This window comes from Anoplopoma fimbria, chromosome 13, assembly GCF_027596085.1.
Source record: "Anoplopoma fimbria isolate UVic2021 breed Golden Eagle Sablefish chromosome 13, Afim_UVic_2022, whole genome shotgun sequence".
NCBI lineage: Eukaryota > Metazoa > Chordata > Actinopteri > Perciformes > Anoplopomatidae > Anoplopoma > Anoplopoma fimbria.
This window is the reverse complement of record NC_072461.1, coordinates 5,116,789-5,130,472: the sequence shown is the minus strand read 5'-3', so window position 1 is coordinate 5,130,472 and position 13,684 is coordinate 5,116,789. Positions and strand designations below refer to the sequence as shown.

Sequence of the window (13,684 nt, the reverse complement as noted above, 5' to 3'; positions counted from 1 at the left end):
AGATATGCATGTTCACTCTGATACTGATCTCGATTCGGACGAGACAAAGCAGACACAAGAAAATGAAAAAAGCCATAATCTACAGGTGGAGATGGAAAATCAGAGAATACTTGTAAAGCAACAGAACTAGTGGAAGAAGCAGGAGGTGTGCTTCCACTGGCAGAACCCCATCCAGTCAGCAGCGATCAAAACTTGTATTTCTACAAGTAAAGATGATTTAAAGCTTGATAGGAGATCAAAGGAACATAGAAATAATTGAGTAAATGGGATGTGATGTCTAACCTGCTCCTTTAACTGACCCAATGGTTCTTAATCAGTGTAAATTCAGATCAGCAGATCAATAAAAAGGGTGGGTAATTAAGCAAATTAAGTATTTAGTGATACACATATTAAAATTACATTTCTAAAGTATGTTGCCAGCACAATAATGTCTTTTGATATAATCTTTGACAAGGCTGATACAGTAATTATGTCTCATTGGTAACGGTGAGGAGCAGATTACACAGACAAACCAGAATCGATTTACTTCTTCTAATCATTACCTGCACTCTTGATCTGACCACACTCTGAACTTAAGTGGCATGTCACAGTGAAGTGATTATGACATGAGCCTAATAATGTTACACCAATTCATATTTACATGTTGCATTAGTTGTGTGTTTGTGCCCTCTTGCCTGCCCAGAAAAGAGTATTTGTATTTTTCTTGATTTTTGGATGTGTTTTCATGCCATACTTAATTCTTCCTATTCTCCATCCCACATTTGGCATTAGCTCTCCGTTAAACTAGCTATCTTAGGCCGTTCTTCATATGAGTTCAGAGTGTGGCAGCAGAGTTTTCCCTTTTCATATTTTTCTACCTGTCCTCCTCCATTGAGAAGGAGAGGTCGAGTATCGCGTCAGCCACCCACGAGGATTCTGTCCGGGCGCTGCATGACCCACAACAAAAAAACATGAATCTCTATCAGCGAAAACAAACACTGTTAGTGATCATTAACTTAACGGTTAGAGGCTGCTGCAACAACAGGAAAGAGAATCGTCATTGAGAAATATGCAAAACACATCACTGAATGCAAATGTGAATATTGTGCATTGGGAAATTGTCCTTTGTTGGTAAAAATTGAAACCGGATGTTTACAGAGGGAGTAATATGAAAAGACTTCATTCACAAACAAAAAAATCTGAGAAATACACAGAAAACCTAAAATGAAAAATGTGCCAAGAGTGCCACCTCCGCAACTTAATTGAAATCAAACTTGGAGCACTTTGAAAGCACATTTACAGACAACACTTAGACCAAAGAAGAACTGAAATATTATGAAACAAAGCAATGGAAGATATTATTCACCATTAACTGTAAATAACAAGTTCCAAGCAAACACAATTTTCAACAAAGGTTTGTTTAAGTCTCATCATTTAACCTGCTCCTTCCTCTCTCCTGCATCTCAATCAATTTTTTATTGAGCCCCCCACCTAACTTGAATTTTTTCATATCTGTGATAGTTTAAGACCCGGTGTATGTTTGATGACATGATGAACCATGGTGTCAAACTTAATCTATCATGTTTAATATATAACTTATATCCTTTCTCCTCCCTAACCTGAGCCTATTCGCAAATACATCCTACCCAGTAAGTATTTAGTGTCAACACAAAAAATGTATTTAGGTCCTTCTAACGGTCCTCCTTCTGATCTCTCACCTCTGATGGAACTGCAGAGTCTGTTCTTTTGTGTGGTTGATAATGAGGAAAGGGGCTGCACCGTCGTGGTACTCAGAGAACCGGATTGTGGCCGAGTGCTCTGACAAGTTCACATCTACAGTGATCCCACCCACCTGCAGAAGAAAATCAAATAATGGTTTACATAATGGTACATAGTATAAGGGTTTCCTAAATGCTCTGGAAGCCAATGGGAGTACATTTTATGAGCACTAAACATAATTGAACTTCTCTTAATAATGTGCATCTCGGAATAAATCCCTTAACATGAAGGGGCTGCACTTATTTTGGTTTGTACTTACAGAATTGTCCAGATGTAGCAATAAGCAGTTTTCTGGTCGTGTGAAGTCAATAGTCCGAGGAGGCAATAAACAACCTTCTACTTTGATCTTTAGCTGCTTGGTGTCATTCTCAGGCCAGAAGGGAATGGCTGACTAAACGTGGAATAAAGCAAAACATTCAATAACACTTCACAGTAAGGGTTCTGTCTGAAAATGTTACAAAGTAAGTCATTCAGTGTTTGAAAATCCCAACCTGTACATTTGTAATATGTACGTTTTCTCCTGATCTAGACATTATGAATTTAGAAGTCAAAAAGAAATGAAATGTGTATCAATTAAATAAATAACAGTACAAACTTTATAATTGTACTTGATATTATTGAGAATCAAAAATCATATGTCCAACTGTCAAGAACCTCTAGATCTACTGTTTGTTATTTGTTGCTGCCATGACATACAAAGCATTTAAGGTCAGCATAATTCACTGGCTGTAAAAACAGCAGAATCCCTAAATGAAAGGCATGTGCAGGGAAACACAGACGCAAACAATAACGGGTTTGGCTTTGACCTGTTCTGGCTGAGCCTCGGTCCAGTTGTCCTGCCCCACTTCACATATGAAGACACTGTGCTTGGTTCTGTTGACCAGCATGTAAAACGGCACGAAAGTCACGATGCGGGTCAGACTGAAACTGCTCGCGTCAATCTTCACACCAACCTGAGATCAGACATATACAAAGACAACGATTATTTTCAATATCCAAACCTGCATACTTTGTGTGAATATCAGCCAAAGAAGCAAAATATTACCAAGTAATCTTTATATCGGCCTTTGCATTTGACGTCTCCATAGCTACCAACTGTATCCAGGGAGAAATCATCAGAGAGTTCACTGTCTGAGATCATAAGACGGACCTGAGGGATGAAAGAATGGCATCAAATTCATATACACAAATAAATGACAGCCAGAGGTTATGGGGAAGGATCTTTGAATTGTCTCAATGTTCCAGAGTTCAAAACTGCAGTATTTTTCACTTTGGCACAAACATGACTAACCTACTTAGTTTTCCCAGTTTAATGATTTCTTTGGCTAATTCAATAAATGCTTTAATTGAAAAAAACCTGTCTAATTATTTCTCCAGTATCCCTTTAGATGTTCCTCTCTAGTGACGCTTTAAATGCAGCAGGATATCTTTAACACTTATGTTAAGACAAATGTATATTTGTGAATGGTATTATGATGTAGGAGATATGAGTATAATTTCTCAATTTTCACCACAACGCTGCATCATGTGCATAATTATCAATTATCTAAATAAAAAAATTCTAGATAAAACATCAAATCAACTCTTTTAATTGACATTGAAATCCTCTTACCTTGTTGTTTTTCAGGAAGTAACGAGGCTTGAAGGAGAAGAGCAGAGGCATGTCATATTCCAGGGCGTGTTTACGGTGGATATCATCAGCCTTGTACTGCAGCAACCTGCCTGTCTTGTTCACCATCCAATACGGTGAGTGGATGGCAACCACCGTTTGCCCCAGGTCATATTTTACATGCACTGCTATATCCAACTCAGCCCTCTTCATCTCCATCCCTTCACCATCGTCTTCGTCATTCTCTCGCAGAGACTCGAACACTATGAAGGTGATCTCTTCCTTGTCACTGTGGAAACTGTATGACAGGATAATTTGTTTATTCCAATGAACATTTTTATTGCAGAATGCAAGTGATTTTAGATTTACCCTTTATATAATAAAGATGATGAATAATATTTATCTCGTCCTGTGTTGTAGGCTTAAAAAAAATACGATCTACCATACCAACAAGAACACAATAACAATGGGAAAGCAAAATATCAACATTAATGAAACTGAAGTCAAACCTGTACTCAGAGGACCAGTCCTGAGCCAAGTAGTTCAGTAGGCGGAGATCGAGACTTGATTGGTCGATGACTGCAGTGTGAAGCTGGGCTGAGTGGCCTGGGTTCAAAGTGGCCTCAGGGGTAGAGACTCCACTGTCCTGTTGGGCAGCAGGCAGAGAGGGACATTGAGTTCAACAGTGAATCTGGAGTATCAGATTTTATCAAGATAATTGGCCAACATATATATAGATTATTTTTACTTTAAGGTTTTTTTAATCTTCCAGGCAGCAAAGCAGCTACAGGCAGAGGCTGTGTAGTCATTTTCTTGTTTGTGCATTCATTGATCCTAAAACATCCGTGTTCTCACAGGTATCTTATAAAAAGCGATGAATTCACAAGTTGAGGTGTTAAAAATATAACCCATAAATTAACAATAAACTAATACAGATGGTGTTATTTATTGCATTAAAAATCTGTGGCCAACTTTCAAGACTCAAATGTCAGTATCCTAACAAAGTAAAAACAGGTCCCTATTGAAAATGTTTCACTATATGAAATATCCACTGTGATAGAAAACCTATGCTTAGTAGTAGTCTCTGAAATAAGTAATTTATTATATACCTGTATTGATTGCCATAAATTATAGACTGTACAGGTGGTTAAATGTTGCAGTGTCCTAAAACATGCACAAACCCATATTGTCCTTTTAACTGGTGATAACCAGATACATCATACCTTCAGTTTGTAAGAGATGGGGTAAGGAAGCAGGTTGCGAAGCAGGACGGAAGGCCACAGGTGAAGCACAAAGGGAACATCAAAGTTATCCCCAACACATCCGGTGTGTTTGAATGTCACAGTATCTCTCAATGGCACCATGTTGACCATCAGTACACCACCCTGATCTCCACGGCGACGGCAGGTCTGCTGTAGGCGTGTCTCAGGCAGCTTGTTGCTGAATTCTTCGTAGCTGAAACCCTCCGAGCACTCAAACTGCTCACCTTGATCGTCAGCATCCTCATCGGTTATCGGCTGAAGGCTCAGCTCAGACCTAAGGGGGGCAGCAGAGATCAGATATGTGAGAAGGAGTGTGTACTATGTGACTCTTTTAGTCATCCTCTCCCTTTACTGTCTTGTGCAGGGAGAAAATGAGACAAAAAAAGAGCGTGTATGAAGATGTGCAGGATTGTACTTGTGTTTTTCCTCACCTATATGAGTCCAGAGGCACACAGAACTCTTCAGTTGGGAGAGCTGTACCCAGACATGTAGATCCTTCCAAAACTTTGAATGGGATTGAGAAATGATTGATGATCTGCATGACATGAGAGAAAAACAATTAGGTTTTGGAGGTGGATTTTATTTTATTTCAATTTGATTTCTAATCGTATTCTATTCTAATAAATACAGTACTAATACCTGTAACTGCTACTATTATCATTTATTAAAATAAAAAAAAGATTATTAATGATTTTGTTGTAATCTGCAAGACACTTAATATACAGTTATTGCTATACATATTTAATTTGCTTAAATTATGAAGTTCCCAAGAGATCCAGTAGGGGATCAATGTACCTTGAAGGGAAAGTGTAATTGTTATGAAATATTTTTTACAGGTAAATTAAAGGATAATAATGACTAAACTTGTATTATATAATAAGTGTACTACCTGGAAAGGAGAGCGGATCTTGATGTACTTGCTTCCCTCCACAGAGTAAATCTGACAGACCAGGAAACGAGTCACTCCTGAGTCTTTGTGCATTACATTGTACATTCCCCCGCCGACCTTGATCAGGGGGATTACACCGGCTGAGGTGTGGCCCATCGGAGCTGGAGAGGGCAGAGGAAGTAAGGGCGGTTAATTTAATCTGAAAGTATTGTATTTTGACATTTTTCTTGGATAGTTTTTTGATTATACAGTTTGATGCAAAAATAAATACAGGACAGGGAGAGGAGATTGATGACAGCATTTGTCAAAGACGATAATCACCATTTTTTTTCCAACAATAAATACTCACAAAATCAATTAGATTATAATTTAAAAATGAAATCTCCTTTTATCATTTACAATTTGTGCTTAAACTTTATTGTTAAGTTGACTCCCCAGTTTTAACAATGTATCAGTGTTCCCTAGATCTTATCATATTGGTTTGAGACAGATAAAACACAAACTGAGTACACCGTAGGCTGTGTGTAAAACCAAACCCTGTTGGCAGTAATGGTTATAAGTGATATTGCAACAACTCATGATTCAATTTGAATATATATATTATAATTGTGTATACAGGTCAACTTACTAGGCTCTATGGAGTAGTCTTTTCCACTCAAGGAGATCATGGCTGAAAACTGGTCGGCGTCTGCTTTGGCGGAATAGTCCATACCGATGGTTTCTCCATCCTGCAGCTTCACAGTGCTGTTAGTGCTCTGCTGGCCGATGGGACAAAACATCTCACTGTGGCGGAAGGACACTTGCAGGCCAAGGCGGTTTTTCACTACGAACGGAGCTTCATCCTTCTGGAAAGAGTCCGCTGTCTGTTTGGCAGCCTCTGCAAATGCCTGGGGAAAGGCAAGAACACAAACATTATAGATGACCGTCTATTCCGAGACTTCCAGTTAAAATGTTTACAGATCTTCTTTTACCATGCCCAAGTTACTAAGCATGGCCAGGCCACACTTGGAGAGGGTGATGTTGAGCTGGTCTACACTGCTGATGACGATGACCGTCTTATAGTCCGGGACATTGAAATCCACTTCATCCGAATATGTGTAATTCACTTGCTTTTTCTTCATCTGATTATAGGATAGAGAAAAGTTAGAAATACTATTTGCATATTTGTCTAAGTATATACAGTATGTATATTGGATGTGTGTTTTTGTGTTTATGTATATCAGTACCTTCAGTTCAAGTCTCCATGATCTAAAAACATCTCTTGTGTCATCTTCTAAGGGCTCCAGCAGCGGTTCCCACACTCCCATCATCTCATTGTAATAGTGAACCTAAAAGTAAAACGCAATACAAAACACAAGAAAATTTCAGTGAACTCTCCAGCAACACCAGCTCTGGCCATAGCTAGTTGGAATATGTTTTAGATATTGTGGTAGTTACCATCAATAGGTCTATGTAAAGTATAAAAAAAAATATCATCTTAAAGAATATTGTGCATTCCTCATATTTTACCAAACAAACAATATCAAAAGAAAAGAAAACAGCTGCAGAACTCAAGCGTTGCTCTAGGGCTATTTTACATTGAAATGGTAATGTAAAAATTAGGATAAGGTCCTAGGATAAAATAAATATGGTGCTTATGTGCTTTACCTCCAGGTTAAGCTCACTGTGTAAGTTAATGAGTGTGGACCAGTTTTTGACATCTCCATGGAAGGAGGACTTGGCCAGAAGCATGGGGATAGTGCGGTGTCCCACTCCAGCCTCCAGAGTCAGACAGACAGATTTGATGGACACCTGCAGGGATGAATAGCCAATGAAATGACGCAAAATACTCTCATACATGAAACTTTTACTCTGTGTATAGACTGAAATACTGCAAAAACAGATCAAAGATTTGTAGTATAAACATGACCAAAGTTAATAAATAAATACTGGGAAAAAATCACAACTGACTAATAGCATACAATCAACCATAAAGTATCATCAGTTGAGCCAAAATGCAGCCAAATACCTTTAATGACTCTCCCTGTGGTATCAGTGGGGACCGTGACTCTGTGTCTTCATCCCCCTCCTCTTCTAGGAACCAAAGTTTGAGCTCCTTCCAGCCCCGTTTCTCCCACAGGTCTACAGGAACAGGACTATCCAGCTTCTCAGGGGTCTCCGCTGTGGGAGTCAGTGCAGACTGGATGGTCATCACTGTGTTGATGATTATTGGAGATACCTAGGCAGGGAGTCAGGTTGCAGAGACACAACTGTTTTATACATATTTCTTAAAAAGCTAAATTTCATTTTTTTTTTTTAATATACACAATAGTAAACCTTCATTGCTTATCATAGACGTCTAGATGGAACAACTTAATCCCTCGAAAAACTTTTAGCATTTGTATTTGAAGAAAATGCCCTTCATAGATTTAATTCCTCGATTCTGATTGTGTATTGATAATAAAAAAAATAACTACCTTCAATGTGAGGGCATTGATGGAGACCTCCATAGCCTGAGGGGAGGTTGGGGACTGATTACTCTGAAAGAACACCTGACACGGCTGCAGCACTGTGGTCACATTCTTTTTCCTCTTCTCTCTCAAGAAAGGACAGGCCACTACCTACAATAACAGCAAAAATCAAAACAAACTTTGTTATATTTTTCCATGCAAGACAACTTTTAATTATTCAAACAATCTGCTTTTTTAGGGTAACATTACAGTGACAATACAAACCTTGAGTTCCTTGATAACAGCAGTCATCTGTGATCCCTCTGCACCACTTTTCATCAGTAGTTCACACTGCGTGGTCATCACCAGGGCCGGGGCGTCAGCACGCGTCAAGTCAGCCACAAACACAATCTCCGGGTTACGCACCAGAACATTCATCTCTGTCTTTGACACCACAGCTGGAGCTACAGCTGAGAGCGGCAGAGAGTCGGAGGAAAACATCAGTTCAGGTCGTTCGACAAGAGGGTACAAATAACCTCAGATTAATTAAATTCTTTATAAATGGCACATTATATGACCCATTATGTTACCGCACACACAAAATACAAGATCCAGAGAGAAACAGTCATCATTTTTTCCATATGCTCTCCCCATTGGCTGTGTCTGATTAAGAGCACTTGCTGAATCAAAAATCACTGTTTACTAAATTTAAATGGATGATTAACTCACTGGACTCTTTAGATGTGGTAGAGGAGTTAATGTTCTTTTTCTCTCCCACTGCAGTACTGCTCTTGGGTTGAGGCTTTTGAGCAAAACCCTGCTGGGTGGCCTTGAGAAAGATATCTGCTACTGTGAGAAGGAACTCCATGCTGGCACACAGGTACACATCCTGCACCACTGTGTCCAAAGTGGTGCCATCACGGCCCTGACGGTAGTTCACCTCCACCATCATGTTCTGTTCTGCACCAGGACGCATTGCAATCATCCTGGAGAAGACGAAGGAAAGGGGTTAAAGATATCAACAGGAGGGATGTGGAGGAGAGGACAAAGTGAGAGTATAAATAAAAAATAATAAAAGAAGGACTGAGAGTCAGAATGAGTAGTGATTTATATATTATTAGGAGCAGATCATTAAAACATTAAATGTTATTTGACCTAAATTATATTTTTAGGGATGAAAATTATGAGTTAGTTTTCTACATCTACCAGTCTGTCAGTAAGATCACACTCGCAATGTATTATAAAAGTATTACAAAGCATCTGAGGACAGACAACAAGAATATGTAATCATTAAGCTCGGATATATTGTAATTTAAGATAGAATACTGTAGATAGCGTGTAAAATTGTAACTCAATATTTTTATGTCAGCCTAAGTTGTGGGCATTTTAACTGGTTTGATGGGAAAGTGTGCAAAAGTCGACAGCTATGACTTTATTTGCACAGACAATACATATCAATGTGTGTAAAAGTGTAGTGTGTGTGTGTGTGTGTGTGTGTGTGTGTGTGTGTTGTGTGTGTGTGTGTGTGTGTGTGTGTGCGTGTGTGTGTGTGTGCGTGTGTGCGTGCGTGCGTGCGTGTGTGTGTGTGTCCCGAGTACCTCGGGGTGACCATCTTGATACTGGGTCTCTTGTCATCCAGAAGGCAGGCAGCCAGTCGGACTGAGGCCTTCATGGAGCTGTCGGAGAACATGTGGACGGAGGTGGAGATGGTGCCCAGAGTGAACTCCGCCAACTTCAGCTGCTCATCGTGGGAATCCAACAGCTGTATCTATATAACGTCATAAACACTGGGTTAGACTGTGTTTTGTAAAAGGGGGCAAAGTTTAATTTCACACATCACTTGTGTCTGCGTGTGTGTGTGTGTGTGTGTGTGTGTGTGTGTGTGTGTGTGTGTGTGTGTGTGTGTGTGTGTGTGTGTGTGTGTGTGTGTGTGTGTGTGTGTGTGTGTATGCATTACCTCATTCCCATTAGGGCTATACAAGACGAGTGTCATTGAGTCAAACTTGAAGTCTAATTTGAGTGTGCTCTTCAGCTTGCTGCTTTTGTGAGGCTCTACAACAGCAGCCGTCACCACTGTGTTACCTACAAAGATACACAGCACAAACCACGTTAGAAAGATTCATCATTAGTTTTTGGTTACAATTATTTAAAAGATTTTCAATGAAATATTTCATAATCTTTCTAGGATTTGGTCCTAGAAAGCCTGAAGATGCCTCACTTTCACTTATCAAACTTTAAGCTAAAATGGTAATTTTTTAGGATTGTGTAATGACACAAATGTTATCATCAGCTCATTAAGTTCTTATGAATTTTGCCTTATTTTAGGACAACTTTACACACATGAACATAAACGAGCATAACCACAATGCCTTACTGCTGGCCGGCCCAGTTGTTCCAGAGCCCTGGGACTCTTTGTTAGATACAGAGTCAGAGGAGCGGTCAGTGGTGGATGGAGGAGCTGGAGGTGGAAGAGCATCAGACTTCTCTGACAGGTTCTCACTAAGAGTCCTCAGGATCACTGTCATGTCATCCTGGCTGAGGATCAGCTGTAGGGAACAGACATGGGATTTGATACAAATCTCTCACTTATTTAGAAAAGACAAAAAGTCACCATCACTAACAAAGCCATAATATATCCTAATCTCTAGGCCTGTAAATTATTAATCCAATACTCAAAAAACACAAATTAAAATCTACGTAGTCTATAAGAAACACTACATTTGCTGTAAACTAGTCATTCCTTCCCATGCTACCATACAGCACTACTTACACTCATGGGTTTAAGATGAGCAGTGATCTCTATGTCAGGTATAGTGTGGTACCAGTTGGATGAAAGATTTCTTTGGATTTCCAAATCCAGGCTGACTGGCATCAACAGCTGGGTCTCTCCCTGAAAACCTTCATCTACATATGTGGTCCTAAAAGAAGCAACAAGATACAAGTAATGAGAGAAGTGATCGCAAGAATATATTATTGTCATTCAATCTATCACAATTTGTTTTGCTGCTCTGCATAAAAATCTTCTTTCAGCAAGTAAACATGCATTCCTAATTCCTTAAAACGACTGGTCTCTGACCTGTACATCTTGAGGTCAGTCAGTCTCACAATCATTATATCCACAACAGGCGGGATCTTTGCATCGCTTTTAAAGGGCTGCTTGGCAAAGCAGTTCTTGACAGACAGCAGACCAAGGTCAGCTACGATGACATTAGAGGAAGAGGAGGACTGGGGCAGGAAGATGACGGGTGCATTGAAGTGGACGTCCAGAGCGATCCGAGTGCTCCGCTCTGCCAGCTCCTTCACACCTGACGCTGCCTTTTCTGCAGCCTGGACTGTGACCTCAGCCAGGGCCTCTTTAGCCTCCTGGAAGTTATTGATGAATGCCTGGGAGGAAAAAAAAGGATGGACAATTACAGAATGTGGGAGATAAATGATTAGAAGTTTTGGTTGGAAGGCAGAAATAATTGAGTACAAGAAAAAATGAACATACAGTTTATGCACCATTAGTTTTACATAATTATCTTACAAAATAAATCTTGAGACTCATTTTAATGAAATACTTAGCCTGGCAAATACATACATGTGCATGTGGGGTTCTACCATCATTATCCCTCACATATTTACTGATTGGGACAAAACCAACAGTACAAATCTTGGATTGTTTCCTCCGACCCTGTGCCCCTTGTCACATTTACTACTTGTTTCATCTGTCACTCAAGGAAGTGTATTATCCTAGGACATGTGGGAGGGTGGGGAAGAGGGAGGGTTGTTCTGGGAAGATGGGTGCCTTTAGTCTGTTTCAATGGTTGTTTATGAGTTGAAACTGTTAAATATGTCAGAGAAATGACCGACTTCTTATTCAAAGTTAGTATCTGTACTGTCTGTAACATGCTTTTGAAGTTTGTTACATGAAAATATTAATACAGAAAAAGGTTTCAAGTGTTACAGGGACATGTGATTCTTACCAGGATGGAGGAGACAAACTTGTTGAGGAAGATGACCTGGATGCATCCCACAGTCAGCGTGACAGAGGTGTCAACTTTAGACATGTCCAGATAAGCATCTCCCTCTGTTGCGTCTGTATAGTTTACCATGCGGAAAGCAAACACTTCCTCATCTGCGATAGACACAGCCTTAGAAATAAATGACACAAGGAGAATTAAAGAGCTATTGGGAAACAAAAATCAGAATATCAGTCATCTACTATTCTTATCCAGAGCGACTTATGCTCAGTGCTCAACATGCCAGAAAAACAGGTAGTTAAAAGCAGAGGAAGAGAAGTATAAATATAGCCTTAAATACATACCATTTCATTATTATAGAACAAAAGTTAAGAGTACTTTAAGTGCATTGCTACAAGATAGATTAGCATAGAGCATTAGCATTTTGAAAAAAGGCAACTTTCTGATTGTACCTTCTTGTAAAGCGCATCTTTGTCACAGTCTAGGATTACTATGTTCTTCAGGTTCGCAAGAACCTCCATCTCCTTTTTCCTCATCAGAACCTCAGAAACCAGACCTGGATGGTTAAAAAAGCAAGAAAGCTATTGTTTTGCATTTCCCACTTAACGGCATACTTTTATGCAATTCATGCATGGAGGAACAAACCAGAATGGTTGCATCAAACCAAGAACTTTAGGTGGCAACAGGCTTGATACAAAATGCAGGGGAGACAGAATTAATTTAATATCCTCTGTGTCACGGAGCAGGACATGAAACAACCCTTCCATACCTTCGATACTAATCTCTGAGATCCTGGCTTTCTGTCCTCGAATGAAAACCTTCAGACAGCGGAGATCAGCTCTGATATGCAGATTTACCACATTTGCGAACTTTGAACTCTTTGTGCCTGTGAGAAAAAAGTGCAGAGAAAGAAAAGGTGAGTAATAAAAGACATCCACAGGGCAAATGATAGCTTTGCAATGTAAAGTTGAATGAAACTCTGAAAGTGGTTTATGAGGACAGATTACTTTTTTTCCTGGTTACAGTCACTTCCTCCTTCTTCTCTCCCTCCCTCTCTGCTTCTGCCCTCCTCCTCAGGGATGGTGGGGAGATCATCCTGCCCTCCCTCCTTCTTAGTGGATGGAGGAAGGAGGTTGCTGAGGAAGTTCATGGTGTTAAGAAGGGCCTCTGTATGGAGATGGACATCCAGGGACGAGAAGGTCACCTGATGGGGAACGCATTGTCAAAAAGTAAAATATTAGTGGCGAAGAATATTAAAATGGCATCTATGCTTTGCATCAAGCACCATTGTTTTGTTCGGATACTGGCTTGTTTTTATGCTGTCATGAACATAAAGATAAGTTCGTTTTTTAATATGTACTTCGCAATATCTTCCAGCATCGAACAGTTTATGCAGTTTATAGGGAAACCTGCATAAACTTGATACAAATGAATTCCAATACAGCGGATATAATAATATGGAAGCATCTTACTTGGAATAACTAGTGAACTAACATTTTCCTCACCTTAATAAGTTGCTCTGTATTGTTGTGTTGAGACTTGAACTCAGGGCCATTCTTATCAGCCTAGAAAAGACATACAATCCTCAATGAGAAAGCCATTTACCACCATTTGGAAAATACTGACTCAGGATACTGACACATCTAAAAGGGGTCAGTTTTATCGTATGGTATCACACATACTTTAATATAGTCCAGGGTAAGAAGGTCATCTTCTGTGTTGTCTAGAGTGGTGATCAGCTGAACCTGCTTCTCTTCAGAATCTATCCAATGATG

General features: G+C 39.6%; 1 protein-coding gene across 1 annotated transcript in view; it reads right to left on the bottom strand.

Annotated features, from left to right (window-relative positions):
- Window positions 1–13,684, bottom strand: part of vps13a (vacuolar protein sorting 13 homolog A) — a 36,393-nt gene that overhangs the window by 10,791 nt on the left and 11,918 nt on the right. Inside the window, 29 exon segments of the mRNA XM_054610646.1 lie at window positions 1,698–1,831; window positions 2,018–2,149; window positions 2,565–2,711; window positions 2,804–2,908; window positions 3,371–3,665; window positions 3,877–4,013; window positions 4,591–4,903; window positions 5,061–5,164; window positions 5,519–5,679; window positions 6,147–6,405; window positions 6,490–6,639; window positions 6,745–6,846; window positions 7,166–7,309; window positions 7,527–7,736; window positions 7,975–8,118; window positions 8,233–8,417; window positions 8,677–8,933; window positions 9,546–9,715; window positions 9,905–10,029; window positions 10,322–10,493; window positions 10,718–10,865; window positions 11,024–11,331; window positions 11,913–12,080; window positions 12,362–12,465; window positions 12,679–12,795; window positions 12,917–12,975; window positions 12,977–13,113; window positions 13,415–13,474; window positions 13,592–13,671. Coding sequence (XP_054466621.1) covers window positions 1,698–1,831; window positions 2,018–2,149; window positions 2,565–2,711; window positions 2,804–2,908; window positions 3,371–3,665; window positions 3,877–4,013; window positions 4,591–4,903; window positions 5,061–5,164; window positions 5,519–5,679; window positions 6,147–6,405; window positions 6,490–6,639; window positions 6,745–6,846; window positions 7,166–7,309; window positions 7,527–7,736; window positions 7,975–8,118; window positions 8,233–8,417; window positions 8,677–8,933; window positions 9,546–9,715; window positions 9,905–10,029; window positions 10,322–10,493; window positions 10,718–10,865; window positions 11,024–11,331; window positions 11,913–12,080; window positions 12,362–12,465; window positions 12,679–12,795; window positions 12,917–12,975; window positions 12,977–13,113; window positions 13,415–13,474; window positions 13,592–13,671 — 4,627 coding nt within the window.